At 38.3% G+C, this 17,375-nt stretch overlaps 2 protein-coding genes across 2 annotated transcripts in view; both read right to left on the reverse strand.

Annotated features, from left to right (window-relative positions):
* Positions 1–11,380, reverse strand: part of ccdc88b (coiled-coil domain containing 88B) — a 47,420-nt gene extending 36,040 nt beyond the window's left edge. Inside the window, exons 1-3 of the mRNA XM_029441998.1 lie at positions 11,178–11,380; positions 9,826–9,974; positions 8,575–8,683 (exon numbers count right to left, since the gene is read on the reverse strand). Of these exons, the coding sequence (XP_029297858.1) occupies positions 8,575–8,683; positions 9,826–9,974; positions 11,178–11,237 (318 nt within the window). The 5' untranslated portion in view covers positions 11,238–11,380. The remainder of the gene's footprint in view (positions 1–8,574; positions 8,684–9,825; positions 9,975–11,177) is intronic.
* Positions 11,381–12,639: 1,259 nt separating this feature from the next.
* rom1b (retinal outer segment membrane protein 1b) lies at positions 12,640–17,092 on the reverse strand. The gene is made up of 5 exons (XM_029441898.1): positions 16,943–17,092; positions 15,786–16,028; positions 15,121–15,308; positions 14,492–14,738; positions 12,640–13,541 (listed from the first exon to the last, which is right to left on the reverse strand). The coding sequence occupies exons 1-5, from the start codon at positions 17,090–17,092 to the stop codon at positions 13,305–13,307; spliced, it is 1,065 nt and encodes a 354-aa protein (XP_029297758.1). The 3' UTR covers positions 12,640–13,304.
* Positions 17,093–17,375: the final 283 nt, after the last annotated feature.

Genomic DNA, 17,375 nt, shown 5'->3' on the forward strand with positions numbered 1-17,375 from the left:
GAATAGAACAGAACAGAACAGAACATAATCTAACAGAACAGAATAGAACAGAACAGAACATAATCTAACAGAACAGAATAGAACAGAACAGAATAGAACAGAACAGAACAGAACAGAACATAATCTAACAGAACAGAACAGAACAGAATAGAATAGAATAGAACAGAACATAATCTAACAGAACATAATCTAACAGAACAGAATAGAACAGAACAGAATAGAACAGAACAGAACAGAACAGAACAGAATCTAACAGAACAGAATAGAACAGAACAGAACATAACAGAACCGAACAGAACAGAACAGAACAGAACAGAACAGAACATAATAGAACAGAACAGAATAGAACAGAACAGAACAGAACAGAACAGAACATAATCTAACAGAACATAATCTAACAGAACAGAATAGAACAGAACAGAATAGAACAGAACAGAACAGAACAGAACAGAACAGAACATAATCTAACAGAACAGAATAGAACAGAACAGAATAGAACAGAACAGAACAGAACAGAACAGAACAGAACAGAATCTAACAGAACAGAACAGAACAGAACAGAACATAATCTAACAGAACAGAATAGAACAGAACAGAATAGAACAGAACAGAACAGAACAGAACAGAACATAATCTAACAGAACAGAATAGAACAGAACAGAATAGAACAGAACAGAACAGAACAGAACAGAACAGAACAGAATCTAACAGAACAGAACAGAATCTAACAGAACAGAACAGAACATAACAGAACCGAACAGAACAGAACAGAACAGAACAGAACAGAACATAATAGAACAGAACAGAATAGAACAGAACAGAACAGAACAGAACAGAACAGAACATAATCTAACAGAACATAATCTAACAGAACAGAATAGAACAGAACAGAATAGAACAGAACAGAACAGAACAGAACAGAACAGAATCTAACAGAACAGAACAGAACAGAACAGAACCGAACAGAACAGAACAGAACAGAACAGAACATAATAGAACAGAACAGAATAGAACAGAACAGAACAGAACATAATCTAACAGAACATAATCTAACAGAACAGAATAGAACAGAACAGAATAGAACAGAACAGAACAGAACAGAACAGAACAGAACAGAACAGAATCTAACAGAACAGAACAGAACAGAACAGAACAGAACAGAACAGAATCTAACAGAACAAAACAGAACAGAACAGAACAGAACAGAACAGAACAAAACAGAAACAGAACAGAACAGAACAGAACAGAACAGAACAGAACAGAACGGAACAGAATCTAACAGAACAGAACAGAACAGAACAGAACAGAACGGAACAGAACAGAACAGAACAGAACAGAACAGAACAGAACAGAATCTAACAGAACAGAACAGAACAGAACAGAACAGAACAGAACAGAATAGAATAGAACAGAATAGAATAGAACAGAATAGAATAGAACAGAATAGAAATAACAGAACAGAACAGAACATAATCTAAACAGAACAGAATAGAACAGAACAGAACAGAACATAATCTAACAGAACAGAACAGAACAGAATAGAACAGAACAGAACAGAACAGAACAGAATAGAATAGAATAGAACAGAACAGAACAGAACAGAACAGACAGAACAGAACAGAACAGAACAGAATAGAACAGAATAGAATAGAATAGAACAGAACAGAACATAATCTAACAGAACAGAACAGAACAGAACATAATAGAACAGAACAGATTAGAACAGAAACAGAACATAATCTAACAGAACAGAACAGAATAGAACAGAACAGAACATAATCTAACAGAACAGAATAGAACAGAACAGAACATAATCTAACAGAACAGAATAGAACAGAACAGAATAGAACAGAACAGAACAGAACATAATCTAACAGAACAGAACAGAACAGAACAGAACAGAATAGAATAGAATAGAACCAGAACATAATCTAACAGAACATAATCTAACAGAACAGAATAGAACAGAACAGAATAGAACAGAACAGAACAGAACAGAACAGAATCTAACAGAACAGAATAGAATAGAACAGAACAGAACAGAACAGAACATAATCTAACAGAACATAATCTAACAGAACAGAATAGAACAGAACAGAATAGAACAGAACAGAACAGAATCTAACAGAACAGAATAGAACAGAACAGAACATAACAGAACCGAACAGAACAGAACAGAACAGAACAGAACATAATAGAACAGAACAGAACAGAACAGAAACAGAACAGAACAGAACAAGAAACATAATCTAACAGAACATAATCTAACAGAACAGAATAGAACAGAACAGAATAGAACAGAACAGAACAGAACAGAACAGAACAGAACAGAACAGAATAGAACAGAACAGAACAGAACAGAATCTAACAGAACAGAATAGAACAGAACATAACAGAACAGAACAGAACCGAACAGAACAGAACAGAACAGAACAGAACAGAACAGAACAGAACATAATAGAACAGAACAGAATAGAACAGAACAGAACAGAACATAATCTAACAGAACATAATCTAACAGAACAGAATAGAACAGAACAGAATAGAACAGAACAGAACAGAACAGAACAGAACAGAACAGAATCTAACAGAACAGAACAGAACAGAATCTAACAGAACAGAACAGAACAGAATCTAACAGAACAGAACAGAATCTAACAGAACAGAACAGAATAGAACAGAACAGAATAGAACAGAACAGAATAAAATAGAACAGAACAGAACAGAATAGAACATAATAGAGTAGAACAGAACAGAACAGAACAGAACAGAATAGAATAGAACAGAATAGAATAGAACAGAACAGAATAGAACAGAACAGAACAGAACAGAACAGAACAGAACAGAACAGAATAGAACAGAACAGAACAGAATAGAACAGAACAGAATAGAACAGAACAGAATAAAATAGAACAGAACAGAACAGAATAGAACATAATAGAGTAGAACAGAACAGAACAGAACAGAAACAGAATAGAATAGAACAGAATAGAATAGAATAGAACAGAACAGAATAGAACAGAACAGAACAGAACAGAACAGAACAGAACAGAACAGAATAGAACAGAACAGAACAGAACAGAACAGAATAGAACAGAACAGAACAGAACAGAATAGAATAGAATAGAATGGAAATAGAATAGAACAGAACGAACAGAATAGAACAGAACAGAATAAAACAAAACAGAACAGAACAGAACAGAATAGAATAGAACAGAACATAATCTAACAGAACATAATCTAACAGAACAGAATAGAACAGAACAGAACAGAACATAATAGAACAGAACAGAATAGAACAGAACAGAACAGAACAGAACAGAACATAATCTAACAGAACATAATCTAACAGAACAGAATAGAACAGAACAGAATAGAACAGAACAGAACAGAAGTAACAGAATAACAGAACAGAATCAACAGAACAGAACAGAACATAACAGAAGAAACAGAATCTAACAGAACAGAACAGAACAGAACAGAATTCTAACAGAAACAGAACAGAACATAACAGAACAGAACAGAATCTAACAGAACAGAACAGAACATAACAGAACAGAACAGAATCTAACAGAACAGAATAGAACAGAACAGAACAGAATCTAACAGAACAGAACAGAATCTAACAGAACAGAACAGAATCTAACAGAACAGAATCTAACAGAACAGAATAGAACAGAACAGAATAGAACAGAACAGAACAGAATCTAACAGAACAGAATCGAACAGAACAGAACATAACCAGAACCGAACAGAACAGAACAGAACAGAACAGAACAGAACATAATAGAACAGAACAGAACAGAACAGAACAGAACATAATCTAACAGAACATAATCTAACAGAACAGAATAGAACAGAACAGAATAGAACAGAACAGAACAGAACAACAGAACAGAACAGAACAGAACAGAATAGAACAGAACAGAACAGAACAGAATCTAACAGAACATAATCTAACAGAACAGAATAGAACAGAACAGAATAGAACAGAACAGAACAGAACAGAACAGAACAGAACAGAATCTAACAGAACAGAACAGAACAGAATCTAACAGAACAGAACAGAACAGAATCTAACAGAACAGAACAGAATAGAACAGAACAGAATCTAACAGAACAGAACAGAATCTAACAGAACAGAACAGAATAGAACAGAACAGAATAGAACAGAACAGAATAAAATAGAACAGAACAGAACAGAATAGAACATAATAGAGTAGAACAGAACAGAACAGAACAGAACAGAATAGAATAGAACAGAATAGAATAGAACAGAACAGAATAGAACAGAACAGAACAGAACAGAACAGAACAGAACAGAATAGAACAGAACAGAACAGAACAGAATAGAACAGAACAGAACAGAATAGAATAGAATAGAATGGAATAGAATAGAACAGAACGAACAGAATAGAACAGAACAGAATAAAACAAAACAGAACAGAACAGAACAGAATAGAATAGAACAGAACATAATCTAACAGAACATAATCTAACAGAACAGAATAGAACAGAACAGAACAGAACAGAACATAATAGAACAGAACAGAATAGAACAGAACAGAACAGAACAGAACAGAACAGAACATAATCTAACAGAACATAATCTAACAGAACAGAATAGAACAGAACAGAATAGAACAGAACAGAACAGAATCTAACAGAACAGAACAGAATCTAACAGAACAGAACAGAACATAACAGAACAGAACAGAATCTAACAGAACAGAACAGAACATAACAGAACAGAACAGAATCTAACAGAACAGAATAGAACAGAACAGAACAGAATCTAACAGAACAGAACAGAATCTAACAGAACAGAACAGAATCTAACAGAACAGAACAGAACATAACAGAACAGAACAGAACAGAATCTAACAGAACAGAACAGAACAGAATACAGAACAGAATCTAACAGAACAGAACAGAACAGAATCTAACAGAACAGAACAGAATCTAACAGAACAGAACAGAATAGAACAGAACAGAATAGAACAGAATAAAATAGAACAGAACAGAATAGAACATAATAGAGTAGAACAGAACAGAATAGAACAGAATAGAATAGAACAGAACAGAACAGAACAGAACAGAACAGAATAGAATAGAACAGAATAGAATAGAACAGAACAGAATAGAACAGAACAGAACAGAACAGAACAGAATAGAACAGAATAGAACAGAACAGAACAGAATAGAATAGAATAGAACAGAACGAACAGAATAGAACAGAACAGAACAGAATAAAACAAAACAGAACAGAACAGAACAGAACAGAACAGAACAGAACAGAATAGAACAGAACAGAACAGAATAGAATAGAACAGAACAGAACAGAACAGAATAGAACAGAACAGAACAGAATAGAATAGAACAGAACAGAACAGAACAGAACAGAATAGAATAGAATAGAATAGAACAGAACGAACAGAATAGAACAGAACAGAATAAAACAAAACAGAACAGAACAGAACAGAACAGAACAGAACAGAATAGAATAGAATAGAACAGAACAGAACAGAACAGAATAGAATAGAATAGAACAGAACGAACAGAATAGAACAGAACATAATCTAACAGAACCGAACAGAACAGAACAGAATAGAACAGAACAGAACAGAACAGAATAGAATAGAACAGAACAGAACAGAATAGAATAGAATAGAATAGAATAGAACAGAACGAACAGAATAGAACAGAACATAATCTAACAGAACCGAACAGAACAGAACAGAACAGAACAGAACAGAACAGAACAGAACAGAACAGAACAGAATAGAATAGAACAGAATAAAACAGAACAGAACAGAATACAATAAAGTATAATTTATTTGTATAGAAAACATGGAATAGAATAAGCAGAGAATAGAAAAGAAGAAACAGGATAAGATATAAAATAATAGAACAGAGTAGCAGAAATAGAATAGCACAGAGAAGACAACAAACAACAGATTAGAGTAAAATATAATAAAATAGAACAGAATAGCAAGTAATAGAATACAACATACAGAACAGAATACAGTACAATAATAACTTCCACAGAGAGCTTTCAAATGACACTTAACATCTGTATATATCTGCATATACTGTAAACGTGCTCTGTCTTCACGCCTCAATCATTTACACACAGCTCAGAATCTGTATTATATGTATTATATTTGAGAAGCTGAGGTCACAGCAGAGAAAATAAAGTGCTGCCAGGCTGCAGACTGCTGCTGTCGCTTACACTCACCACAGTCTTGTCATTGACTCTCTCTCTCTCTCTCTCTCTCTCTCTCACACACACACACACACACACACACACACACGCGCACAGCAATTCAACAGTAAAACCATGACGGATGTGGAACTAAACATCCACAGCCACAGTGGAGCCTATTCTGAGTGCACCAGGTGAAACTCTAGTGTTAAGCCAATTGATATGAGTTTCACAATTATCGCCGGTGTCTTTTGCTGCTCTGAGCTTTCAGGGGACATTAGTGATTCACTGAAAATTAGGAAGTGAAACCTTGTAGACTCGTGTTCTTGTGTTGTGTGACAAGCTGAGCTGCGCATGTTCAGTCCACCTGACGAGTGCTTGGGGAGGTTTTCTTTTTCTGAGAACAGAAGCCTTTGAATCATCCTCCAGGGAAAGAATTGTGTCATTTCCCCCCACGGCCCCAGGCGCCTACAATGCACATTATGAAATGCATGATACATATATTTGATTTTTATTCACTTCCTCAACCCCCTAACCACAACTGTAGCTAAATATTCAGCTCGCCACTCCACTTTTTCTCACCCCATTTGCCCGATAATAAGCAGGGACACGTCTGCTGAGGGTGGAAATGTTCTGTGTTTCATCTTCTCTTTTGTGAAAATGCTCAGTCACCCCGTGCATACACTTCTGAGCATCCTACGATATCCTTAAGCTAAATATTTGTGTGTTAAGACTGATGGTTGAGCTTCATCTTGTCCTCTTGTCTTTACTACCTTACAGCTAGACAACTGCTTCCCCAGCCCTCCTGCATCACCCTCTCTCCCTCGCCATTTGGTGTGGCCCTGAGTTATGTTTCAGAAGGGTGTTTTTTTGACAAAACTTTTCTATTTATAATGAGCAAGTCATTTCAGTTCTTCCACAAAAAAAGCCATTAAACCAGTGTTTTTTTTGCTAGAAATGGTAGAGAAAGTAAACAGGGCTATTCCAAATTAGGGTTATTATTTTTCAAAAAACACACCAGATGGATCTCAATCAAGAACCCGACCATTTCCAAAGATTCAAGTCAGAGGCTCCAGGACGTTGCTTTTACGAATAAAAAAAACGTATTATATGTGAGCTCTGTATTCTTATATATATTATATTACAGAAGCTGAGGTCACAGCAGAGAAAATAAAGTACACATCACAGGAGGATGCTACTTGTAGATGGATTTTGTCAGAGTCAGGATAACTTCTTCCCTCTGTATCCAGTCTTTGTGATAAGCTAAGCTAGCCGACTGGTGGATGTAGCTTCATAATTTGAACTGACAGACATGAGAGTAATATCAATGTTCTCATCTAATTGTCTTCAAGAAAGCGATTAAGCGTACAAAATAATTCAAATTAAAGGTACCCGACTTTTAACAACATTTTAGATGGCAACATTTTCAAGCTAATTCATAGAGCCTGAGAGAAACGAGTGATACGATTTAATACGTTTAAAATTCAGCATCAGTGACAAATGGCTTGCTATTTGGTGTAGATTAGAACATATGCATTCAAAACTGCACTAGTTGTGATTGAAAGTGTTGATGTGATTTCTAGAAGTAATAAGAATATGTGGCCCTCCTTAAAGCAACATTAATAGATTTTGATGTCAGCAGGACAAGTTGTAAACAGAGACAGATGGTCTGTGTTAGCAAACGCTTACTTGTGCAGCAGACAGCCGTGTTTCTGTCTACCTGATGATTTCAAGTCCAATATACAATCTTCCTTTATCTCTGTTTTTGAAAAATGTTTTTCTCCCATTGAAGCAGTTGCATGCTATACTTTGTTCACCAGCTAGTTGTCAACATTGTCTGCCATTTCATGCTGGGCAGGTAGCGTATAATAGGTTTATCAAAAGCTTTTCTGCTGAAAATAGATGCCTGCTATACCTGTAAACGGGTTGATGAGAGCAGTGAGGGTGAATCAAAACGGTAAGACTGCAGGCTATGATACAAAACAATGAGCTTAAAGACATTAAAAATCTCTATAGGGCTGATGGGAACCACAAAGTTGTATGACAATGCGGTTAAAATGAAAATAACTCATTTGTAAAATATTGTTTAAAAGAAGGTGCAAATAAAATAAAGTCAAATAGAGATACAAATGAAAAGAGAAACTGTAGTTATGTGGTCAAAACCTCAAACAAATTATATCTCAGTAATAAAAAAAAGTGCAAGTGTGTAATCGGACTGAGAGTTCATTAAACATTCAATGGATCTTTTCGTTTTGAGAGTGGAAATGTTTAAAACTCTTCTGTGTTTAATTTCAGATCACACCTCATTTTGCTCCTGATTATTGGATGTAACACCTTGATCTCACCCTCCCCATGTGTCTCTCTCCTACCTGGTAGAAGGCTCTGATGTGTCGATTCAAAATAGAAAAGTTCTGGACTCGCAGCATGTGGTCATCTCTCTCGCTGTCGTACAGCCGCTCCACCTTGGGGTTCGGGTCTCTGGAACAAACACAGAGAGGACACGACGGTGTATTTAGTACAGCGTGATCAAACAGCTCAGCAACACGTCTGCATTTAAGCAGAGTGAATACGATTTTAATGAGCCAGAGAAGCAGGCTGTGAGAATCCACATGCAATTATTTGTTGAAATAACATGGCTCTGGTCAGGCCAAATTAATCAGCTGATTGGCAAATACAGACTAAGATCTTGTCTGTTGAGAGAGAGAAGGTTTTATTCTGCTAATGATAAGGAAATGAGCTGAGATAACTAACAGGGTAGCACGTATGCAGAACCTCATTTCATGATTCGCTGAAAATCTGTGGCAAATATGAATAAGTCATAGATTTATGCCATCATTTCACACAGGTTGCAAAACAAAGTGGGGTTGCAAAAGATGAATGTTGTGCAAGTAAAGAACAGAACTAAGATCTCATTCTAGCATGCTAACAATGACAATGCTAACATGGAAGTTTACTATGTTCACTATCGTAGTTTTAGCATGCTAACATTTGCTAATGAGCAATAAACACAAAGGGCATGTCATTGGTTTTGCAGCCAGGTATTTGGAAACGTTGATGGTGATAGATTTCATATCAGGGGTTTACAAACGTGATTACAGTATCCTGACTACTGACTGTGTGAAACAAGTGTCATCCCAATTGTTGCACTTTCATTAAAAACACAAATGTTAGTCTCAATTTGGCACTTGAGGAAAAGTCTGTAGGATTCCTCCTTTGGGGAACATGAATGTCTTTACAAAATTTCATCGCAATCCATCCAATAGTTGTTGAGATATTTAAACCTTATCTAAAATGGGCTTTTAGTTTAATTGGAGAATAGATTGTGGACCCATTTCTAAATTTTTTTACTTAAAAGCCAAGGCCAATTTTTGCAAATCACTGCAAGGTTACCAGGTTTATCATTTTGTTTTTCAACATTAAAATGTTCCACAAATGGCTGAAAATGAACACTTTAGACTTTATTTTATTTTATAAATCCAGTTTTAAATGGGCCTCTTGCATTACAGGCTGACTAGGGAAGGTCCTCACGTGTTCATCCATTTAGTTCTTATTTTTCCGTTGTCTATAGTCTGTTGTATGGCTGCAAGGCAATGAAGCAAGCAAATCCTGATCAATCTTACATGACCCTCATGATCTCATTGAGAAAAATCCCATTGGTCAGCCTCATGTAACGATCCCGAACACTCTGGGAAATTGAGTTTACTTCCATGTACTGGCTGTAGAGCGGGCCGCCGACCTCCCTCTCCACCATCTTCTCAAACAGCTGAACCTGCAACAGACAGGAAGGGATTATTTTGTGTGTGGAGAGAAGTGTGGCATGAGTGTGTACCTGTAGATAGGCAAGGAAGACAGGAATCAGGTGCAGAAAGAAGACACAGAAAGAGAGGGAGATGGAGAGATGCAAACATTTTCAAACAGGAAGCCGCTTGAGTCGGTGCACCTGTCTGGACAGGTGGGATCTGTGCTCTCACACAGGGAAGCACTTCACAGTGACAGGCAGCCAAGCAGGACGGCAGCCAAGGTCTCTCTCTGCTAAGAAGAGCTGTGCCAATACAAACTGCAATATAATGAGGTTTATTCCCACCTGCACCTTCTAAAAACTGCACTGTCGGTAAACAGAGTAAGAAGCTCGACTTGGTTCAGCTGATAAGGTGAGGCAGAGCAGCTCGAGACCCTGTGCGACCGACAGGGCGCAGGGTTATTTACAGCGGATGATGTCCTTCAACATATATGAAGCAGGGTGAAAGCTCTCGTGTCAGTGAATAACCGTGCTGCTAAAGTGCCCATGAGCAAATACTAAACCTCTCCCAGCTACAGGCATTCTGTTGAACCTGACCTCTGACCCCCTCTTTGGAGGAGGGCAACAATAAAGAGAACATTCCTAAAAGGTTCAGCACAGTACTCGCAATATAACGTAAATACTTTTCATTGACCGGAATTGGGGAAAATCTCCTTGGGCTGGTTTCCCATGTGGAAAACCCAGCTGGAAATCCAGTCTGTTATAAATGTCCTCAACTGAGTTTTGTGAGCCTATATTCTCTTGAATACACAGTAGATAACTTTGTTTTATTTTCAAATCAGAAAAAGCCTATGGACAAGGAAGTGTCACGGCTTTCGGAGAAAATAAAAAGCTGGTCATTAAGAGGCAAGGGAAGCTGCCAAAAGGAGAAGTAGGGTGTTTGTTTGGTTATCAACAACCAGTAAACTGTATCAAGGCTATTCTTTGCTGTTTATTCCACTCCTACTTTTATATTTCTTGGGGTGAATAGAAATGGAAAGCAGGCTGCTCTAAGATACAATGTCATAAATATTTGTGACTGCAAATAACGTTTTACTGCAGAGCTGGTCATTGTCCAAGGCCGATTTCTAAACATTTTCCACACAATCCACCTGTTTTATTCTCCTCTTTCTTTGGCTCTTGAAACGATGACCTTTTTCTCTAACTGGAAGTGATAAATGATAAATGACGTACCCATTGCGCCAACGCACTTTCCATGAATTCCTCTATTATCTCCATAATGGTTGAGTCCATTGTTGTGTTACGAGAGGTGTGAGGCACTACAGAAGACAGCAAATAAAAAAAATATTATCAACAATATGTAGAAAATGAACCAGAGAGGGAAAATCCATCTTGCGTCAAGTGAAGTGGTTTGACATTTGTGCGGCCCTTCCCCTCCCTGCGTCGCTGTCTCTTCCTCTCTGACTGTGTGACAGTTAGTTTCATTGCAAAACCACACCGGAATTTTCAAAAGGCACATGTTGCTTTTTTTCTTTTTCTTTTTTTTAAAGCCGACATATTCGCACGCCCTCCATTCCTAACACGCACAGAGAGATCTTTAAATATACCATATGCCTAAAAAATATACTACAAATAAAGGTTTTGTGTACAGAGATAGATAATCTTGGTTTAAACGCTGAACATTTGGGCCTCATTTCCTTTTGTGCGTTTTAACAACAGGCCTTGTTTTTTATACTCGACATACAATTAGAATAATTTCCATTTATATGTAAAAAGGCTATATGTAAATGTTGTTCTCTACTGTGTTATTTCTGCTCAATAATTAGTTTTCCGGTGAATATGACGAAGGTTTTGATTGGAGTTATTACCTTAAAGTTGTCAGAGCTCTAGTGTTGCCATTATTGCTCCATGTCTGTCCCCACAAGTACTTATTCTAGCCAGATTCAAGCACTGTGCAACAGTGAACTCTAGTGGTGAGAATTAAAGTTCCTCATTGAGCATTTTAAGATTATGCATTACATCATTATTTCCATAACAAAATCACAAAGGGGAAGTGTAACCAAGCTACTTCCTGTGCAGTGAACACTATGTTAAGAAATTATCTCTGTATCTGCAGTACAATATTTTTCATTTTGTAGAGACTCACTCTGGCTGTGATGTCATATATAACCAAGTGGTCTGTAGATTTCTATAAATGTGGAACGTGTATATTTGTATGTTCTCACAATAGGTGTTCACATAATTACTGGGAATCTTGAATTTGTAAGAACTGACTATGTGTTTTGTGTGTATTTATTAATTGAATTTATTGTTATGTTTTATATGTTCACTTTGCTTTTTGTAATTATCTAAGAAAAAACCTATGGTAAGTACCCTTCTATCTCCCATTGTGCTACTGTAATAATAATAATAATAATTACAGGTAATATTTTGGAAGGACGTGACTAAGCCTGAAGCCACACTTTCATCCTCACTCCTTTCTCTGCTTTGTATGAGTTAAATAAAACATTCATTGAACTTATTCTGTGATAGAGTTTTATTTAAGAAGAAGGAGCACACATTGGATAGCTAGGACAAACCACAATGATATATTCTTTGCAAATAAAAAGCATTTTAAAACGGTTTTGCTTTATGAAAAACTTTCAACATGTTGTATCAGCGTGCTGTTGCTGTCCCTGTATGACAGAGTGTGTTCACGTGCGCTGGCAGTGTTTGCTGATACTGCTTGGACAGCAGTGTTTGGATTAACCACACCAGGATTATCAGATTGTTGCCGAGCTGCCAGAATAGACAAGATGACAGCTTCATCTAGGGCACCACACTTACTCATGCACAAAATACATACACATATTTAATCCAACTCTCCTTGCTGAACTCAGATAACCCATACTCAGAGAAATTCCCTGCTCTATTGTTGCATGTACAAAAGGAAGCCGACACTACAAAGCAGTTAAAAACGTCTACCTTTAATATATAATTCATGTGTCATTTTAACAGGTTTCTAAGCATTTCATTGCAGTTTAGCCAAATTTGTGCCAAATGTTAAAATGTGTTAAATATGTGTGTGAACGCTACAACCCTTTAAACTGAATTTACTCTCTTCTAGTTACAACAACAAATACTACACATCTCCTGAACACATGGTTACATATTCATGAGGTCAAGCACAGAGGAGATGTTTGTTTTGTTGTCTGTGCAGGGTCTGATAAGATTCCCTATTTGTTGCCTTGTTCTGGCCATGTGCGAAGGGAGCTGCGGCTTCTGCATTGGTGTTGTAGCCGCCACCTGCCAACTCACACAACCAAGAAACCTCAACACTGCATCCCTTCCCCCTCAGCTCATATTTAAATCATTTCCCATCTAACTGGCAGGAGTAGGGGACGCATCTTTCTCAGCAGCCTCAGAGGATCCTTCCGTGTCGTTGGGGTCAACCTGCCCAAACTTTAGCATGGTGAGGGCATTGACTTTGAGGTCCTCAAAGGTTTCCTTCACACCCTTCTCCAGGAGATAACCCTCACTCTCACCCTCGGGGTCCTCCAGACCCATGGCTCCTTCCATGGCTGTCTGCAGATACCGCATGCTCAGAAGCACTGATATCTGGACAGAAAGAAGCAATAAAAATGACATAAAAACTTCATCTCATTTGCTGTTTGCCACCTAATGAAATGGTGAAGTGGTTTCATAGACTCACAAACATTGATGTCTGAAGAACCAACATGATGCTATCTATAATTATGTTTTTCTGCACGACTGCCCGCATGAGGATGAGATAGAGAGTCGATTTGAAACTGTATTACAAACATTCACACTTTTATGGAATAATGGATTAGGGACTATACGAGAATTATTCTGTGTGTAGTCTTACATTTTTTGGGAGAGAAGGACTTTTAGATTTTTCTCACTTCCAATTTATATTCTTATTTCAGGCTTCGCTTGCATATTGATCAACGTATTAAGGTTCAATGTTAAGGTTAAGGTGACCCTATCTTAACGTCTGCAACATAGGGTCCTTTCCCCTCGAATTTTCATACAGTCTCTTAAACAAAATGGGTTCAAATCCCCAAGATGAAGAGTAAACACTGCTGCAGTACAACTAAAGCAAAATAAAGAAGTTGTGACACAGTCAGTGTTGTACAACATATTTTCAGTTGTGTCTCATGCTTTCTCTTCCCTCTTTTGTTTGATCTCAGGGCTACATGATTCAAAGCAGCTTTTGGCTTTTGCTTGAAAATCATTACCAGACTACAACTCAGGTCAAGGCCTCGTTAGCTAGGCGGTGTGTAATGATGCACTGTTAAACATGTGTAGGAATGTCCTGTTGCAGCCCGAGGCGTCGTTTATTACTTTAAAGAGAAAGTGCTGCCAATAGTGTTGTTTGGCAAAGTACATGTTTTATTAAAACACAGAAATCAATGTGTGTCAGTGAGGTTTTCTTTCTGGTGGGTGTCATGGTAGTCCATTATTTAAAAATATTTCAATATTTCCTCTATTTTATCACATATTACAGAATAACTGAAGTGTTTGTGTTCATGCCATCGTTATCCCACCTGTATCAGGATGACTGACAGCACACCAGGACCGGTTGAGTTCATCAGCTGCATGTAGTAGTCGGTCAGAGCCTGCCTACAGCCGCGGCTGTACACGTTGAGTTCCTCTGAATGGTAGTCATAGCTGTAGTGGGCGTTGTTATCTGTCAGGTGGTACAGCAGGCAGGGGCGAGGGGAGGAGGGGTTACAGCAGCTGAAAGGAATGCCATCCAACAGGTAACGGCCGTCGACGTTACTCCGGATACGACTGGAGACAGAGGAGAGACGGACAGTAAGAAAACCGATGATGGAAACAGATTAGAAAAAGACAAGAAATGAAGGAAGGAAGTTCAATACACACTCGGTGAGAAATGAGCAGTGCAAGTGTCGTCACTCTTTCCTTTTCACTTATTTCACCTTTGACCAACCTTTCCATCCATTTCTGTCATTCTCTTCTAAAGTAAAGGCCAGATCTGTTTTTAATGCACTCTTCCTCTACCATTAAACCATTCTCTTTCTCCCTCCATCCCCTCTATAACATTGTGTTTGACGTTTTTGGATGTGATGTCTAGTTATCTGTCATTCATCTAGATTTATTGTCTCTTTGCTGTATATCACTCATAACTTGCTGATCCCTGTGATTCACTCACTCTTTGACTTCCTTGGAGGTGAAGTTTAGGTATCTGCTGCTGACCCACTGAACTTCAAACCAATCCTTGAAGTTATTGTTTCCACAACAGCGAAACTCCATCTGCAGACGATCGATGGTCTCTTTCTGAAAACAACGGCCCGGTACGTCTGTGTCCTTGTAGAACCGAATGCCATTCCTCAGGCCGACCTGACAGTGGAGAGAGAAGAGTGAAAAAGTACTGTATTGTATTGTATGTCAAAGATGCAGCTGTTTTGATTTTCTATCTGTGGAAAGACAAACACATGATAGAGATTTTCCATCTAATGTGAAACCTATCTTTATTAAACTACGTCTGTATTGTAGGTTAAATTCTTTCGCATTGTAAATTAATTAACCTCTAAAGATTTGAGAAACTACATTTTAAGGGCTGATTTATCTGGTCTGAACGACCAGAGCTTTAATCCTTCACTATAGTGTTGGTTAATAAATGAATACATTTCAAATGACCATGTTTTCTGATGAGACTTTCTCTGCAGTCTAAACGTTTCTATTTTAATCTTTCTTTTTCATCTTTCAGCCCCAGCAGCAGGTTTCATTGTGTGTTTTCCTTGAGGATCAGAAAACACCTATCCTGTTCTGGGACTTTACCACAAGGCACCCTCCAATCATTACTAGTGACCCTACCTTCAGGGACTCCTCCAGCCTTCCCTGCAGGGCAAAGCTGAGCACCACAACAGCGATGAGCAGACAACAGAGCACTGCAGCTACAGCAAACCAAACCAGCAGGAGGACTTTCCAACGGGGGAAGCGGGTTGCGTCCATGGAGTCTTGACACACACGACTAGCAACCCAGTTGGTGCCGATGGAGGCCAGGCCCACCATCATCAGGATGTTGGGCACCACATGGATCTCTGTGTTGTCCATCACCTCAAGAAAGGAAGAGCACAGTCAAAGATAATCACAGCCACAAGAGCAGCAGCCAACTGCAGGTCACTTTGTCATTTCCTCTGCACACTTTAGCAGGTAATAATCCTGCATTCAATTAGCCTTATCTATTCTAAAAATGACCTTGGCAGCCAAGAGATTCAATTAGCTGCTGATATACGTGATCAAAGGCTAATATGGCAATATGATGACATATTTGGATTAATTGCCTTGTCTTCAGCAAAAAGGTCAGTGTATTATTGGCTGAGTATTCAGAAGCCTGCCATAAAGCAACTTCGCCCAATTGTTGTTTCTGTTCCTGACACTATTTCACTCATCTCCACACTAACTCAAACACTTTGCAAGAGGTTTTTGAACAGGTCAATAACTATCTGAACGCATGTGTTTTCATGGCCTGCAGCCTCCTGTGCAGCCCAAAGGACATCAATGCATGCAACCTATCATGTTGATCAATCAGTGATCAATCTAGCCCAATGAATAGCTTGTAGAGGTCATGACCTTCACCTGCTCGTCACGTTACCTAACTTCAATATGAATTGAACGTCATTGACTTTGGGAAAAAAGTGATTTTATAACACCGTTTTAACACACAGTGTCCTCACGACTTAGCATGCATCAGTGTGCCACAGCGTGCGTGTTTACACTAGTATTGTGTGTGATGCCTGTTTGTATTTTGGATTAAACTGTAGAGCTAAGTTTAAATAAAAGTCACCGATAAGCGGAGGCACAGCAGACTCAGTAAACAGCCAAGAGCAAAGGCAAAGGTCTGAGCATATAAACCTATGTTTGTGTAACTTTGAATGAATTCATGCCAGTGTTTTTAAACGTGGCCCTCTAGTCTTTAAGGTGACATTGCATTAATTTGTGTTCATGTGAGTGTATTTCCATCTCTCTACCTCATCCCTGCGGAGCAGCTCTGTCTTAAGGTAAACCCCCAGACAAAAGATGATGGCCCCCCACATCACTGCCATCCAGGACAACAGCCACAGACCCTGGGCCAGATGCACCCGCCGCTGCTGGGTGAACTTTATCTTCAACAGCACCATGGCTCACTACAATGCACTGACCAACTCAAAGACAGGAGACCAAAGTAAGATAAGGAGAGCAGGAGAGAAGAGGAAGGAGTTCAATCAATTCTGGTCAAAAAGTGAGTGTCAATCCAGAGGAGGCCAGCCGCATGAAAAGAGACAAACCCAACAGAGAAGGGTGTTTTCACAGTTGCAGAAACACAGTGGTCAATGCAAGCCTTGCGCTTGTTATTTGGTGAGTTATTAGCAGGTTGAGCTCATCTAAGTTGTTCCAGGCGGAGGGGATAAGCAGGTAGATCCC

The sequence above is a fragment of the Cottoperca gobio genome, chromosome 10 (assembly GCF_900634415.1).
Source record: "Cottoperca gobio chromosome 10, fCotGob3.1, whole genome shotgun sequence".
Taxonomy (NCBI): Eukaryota; Metazoa; Chordata; class Actinopteri; order Perciformes; family Bovichtidae; genus Cottoperca; species Cottoperca gobio.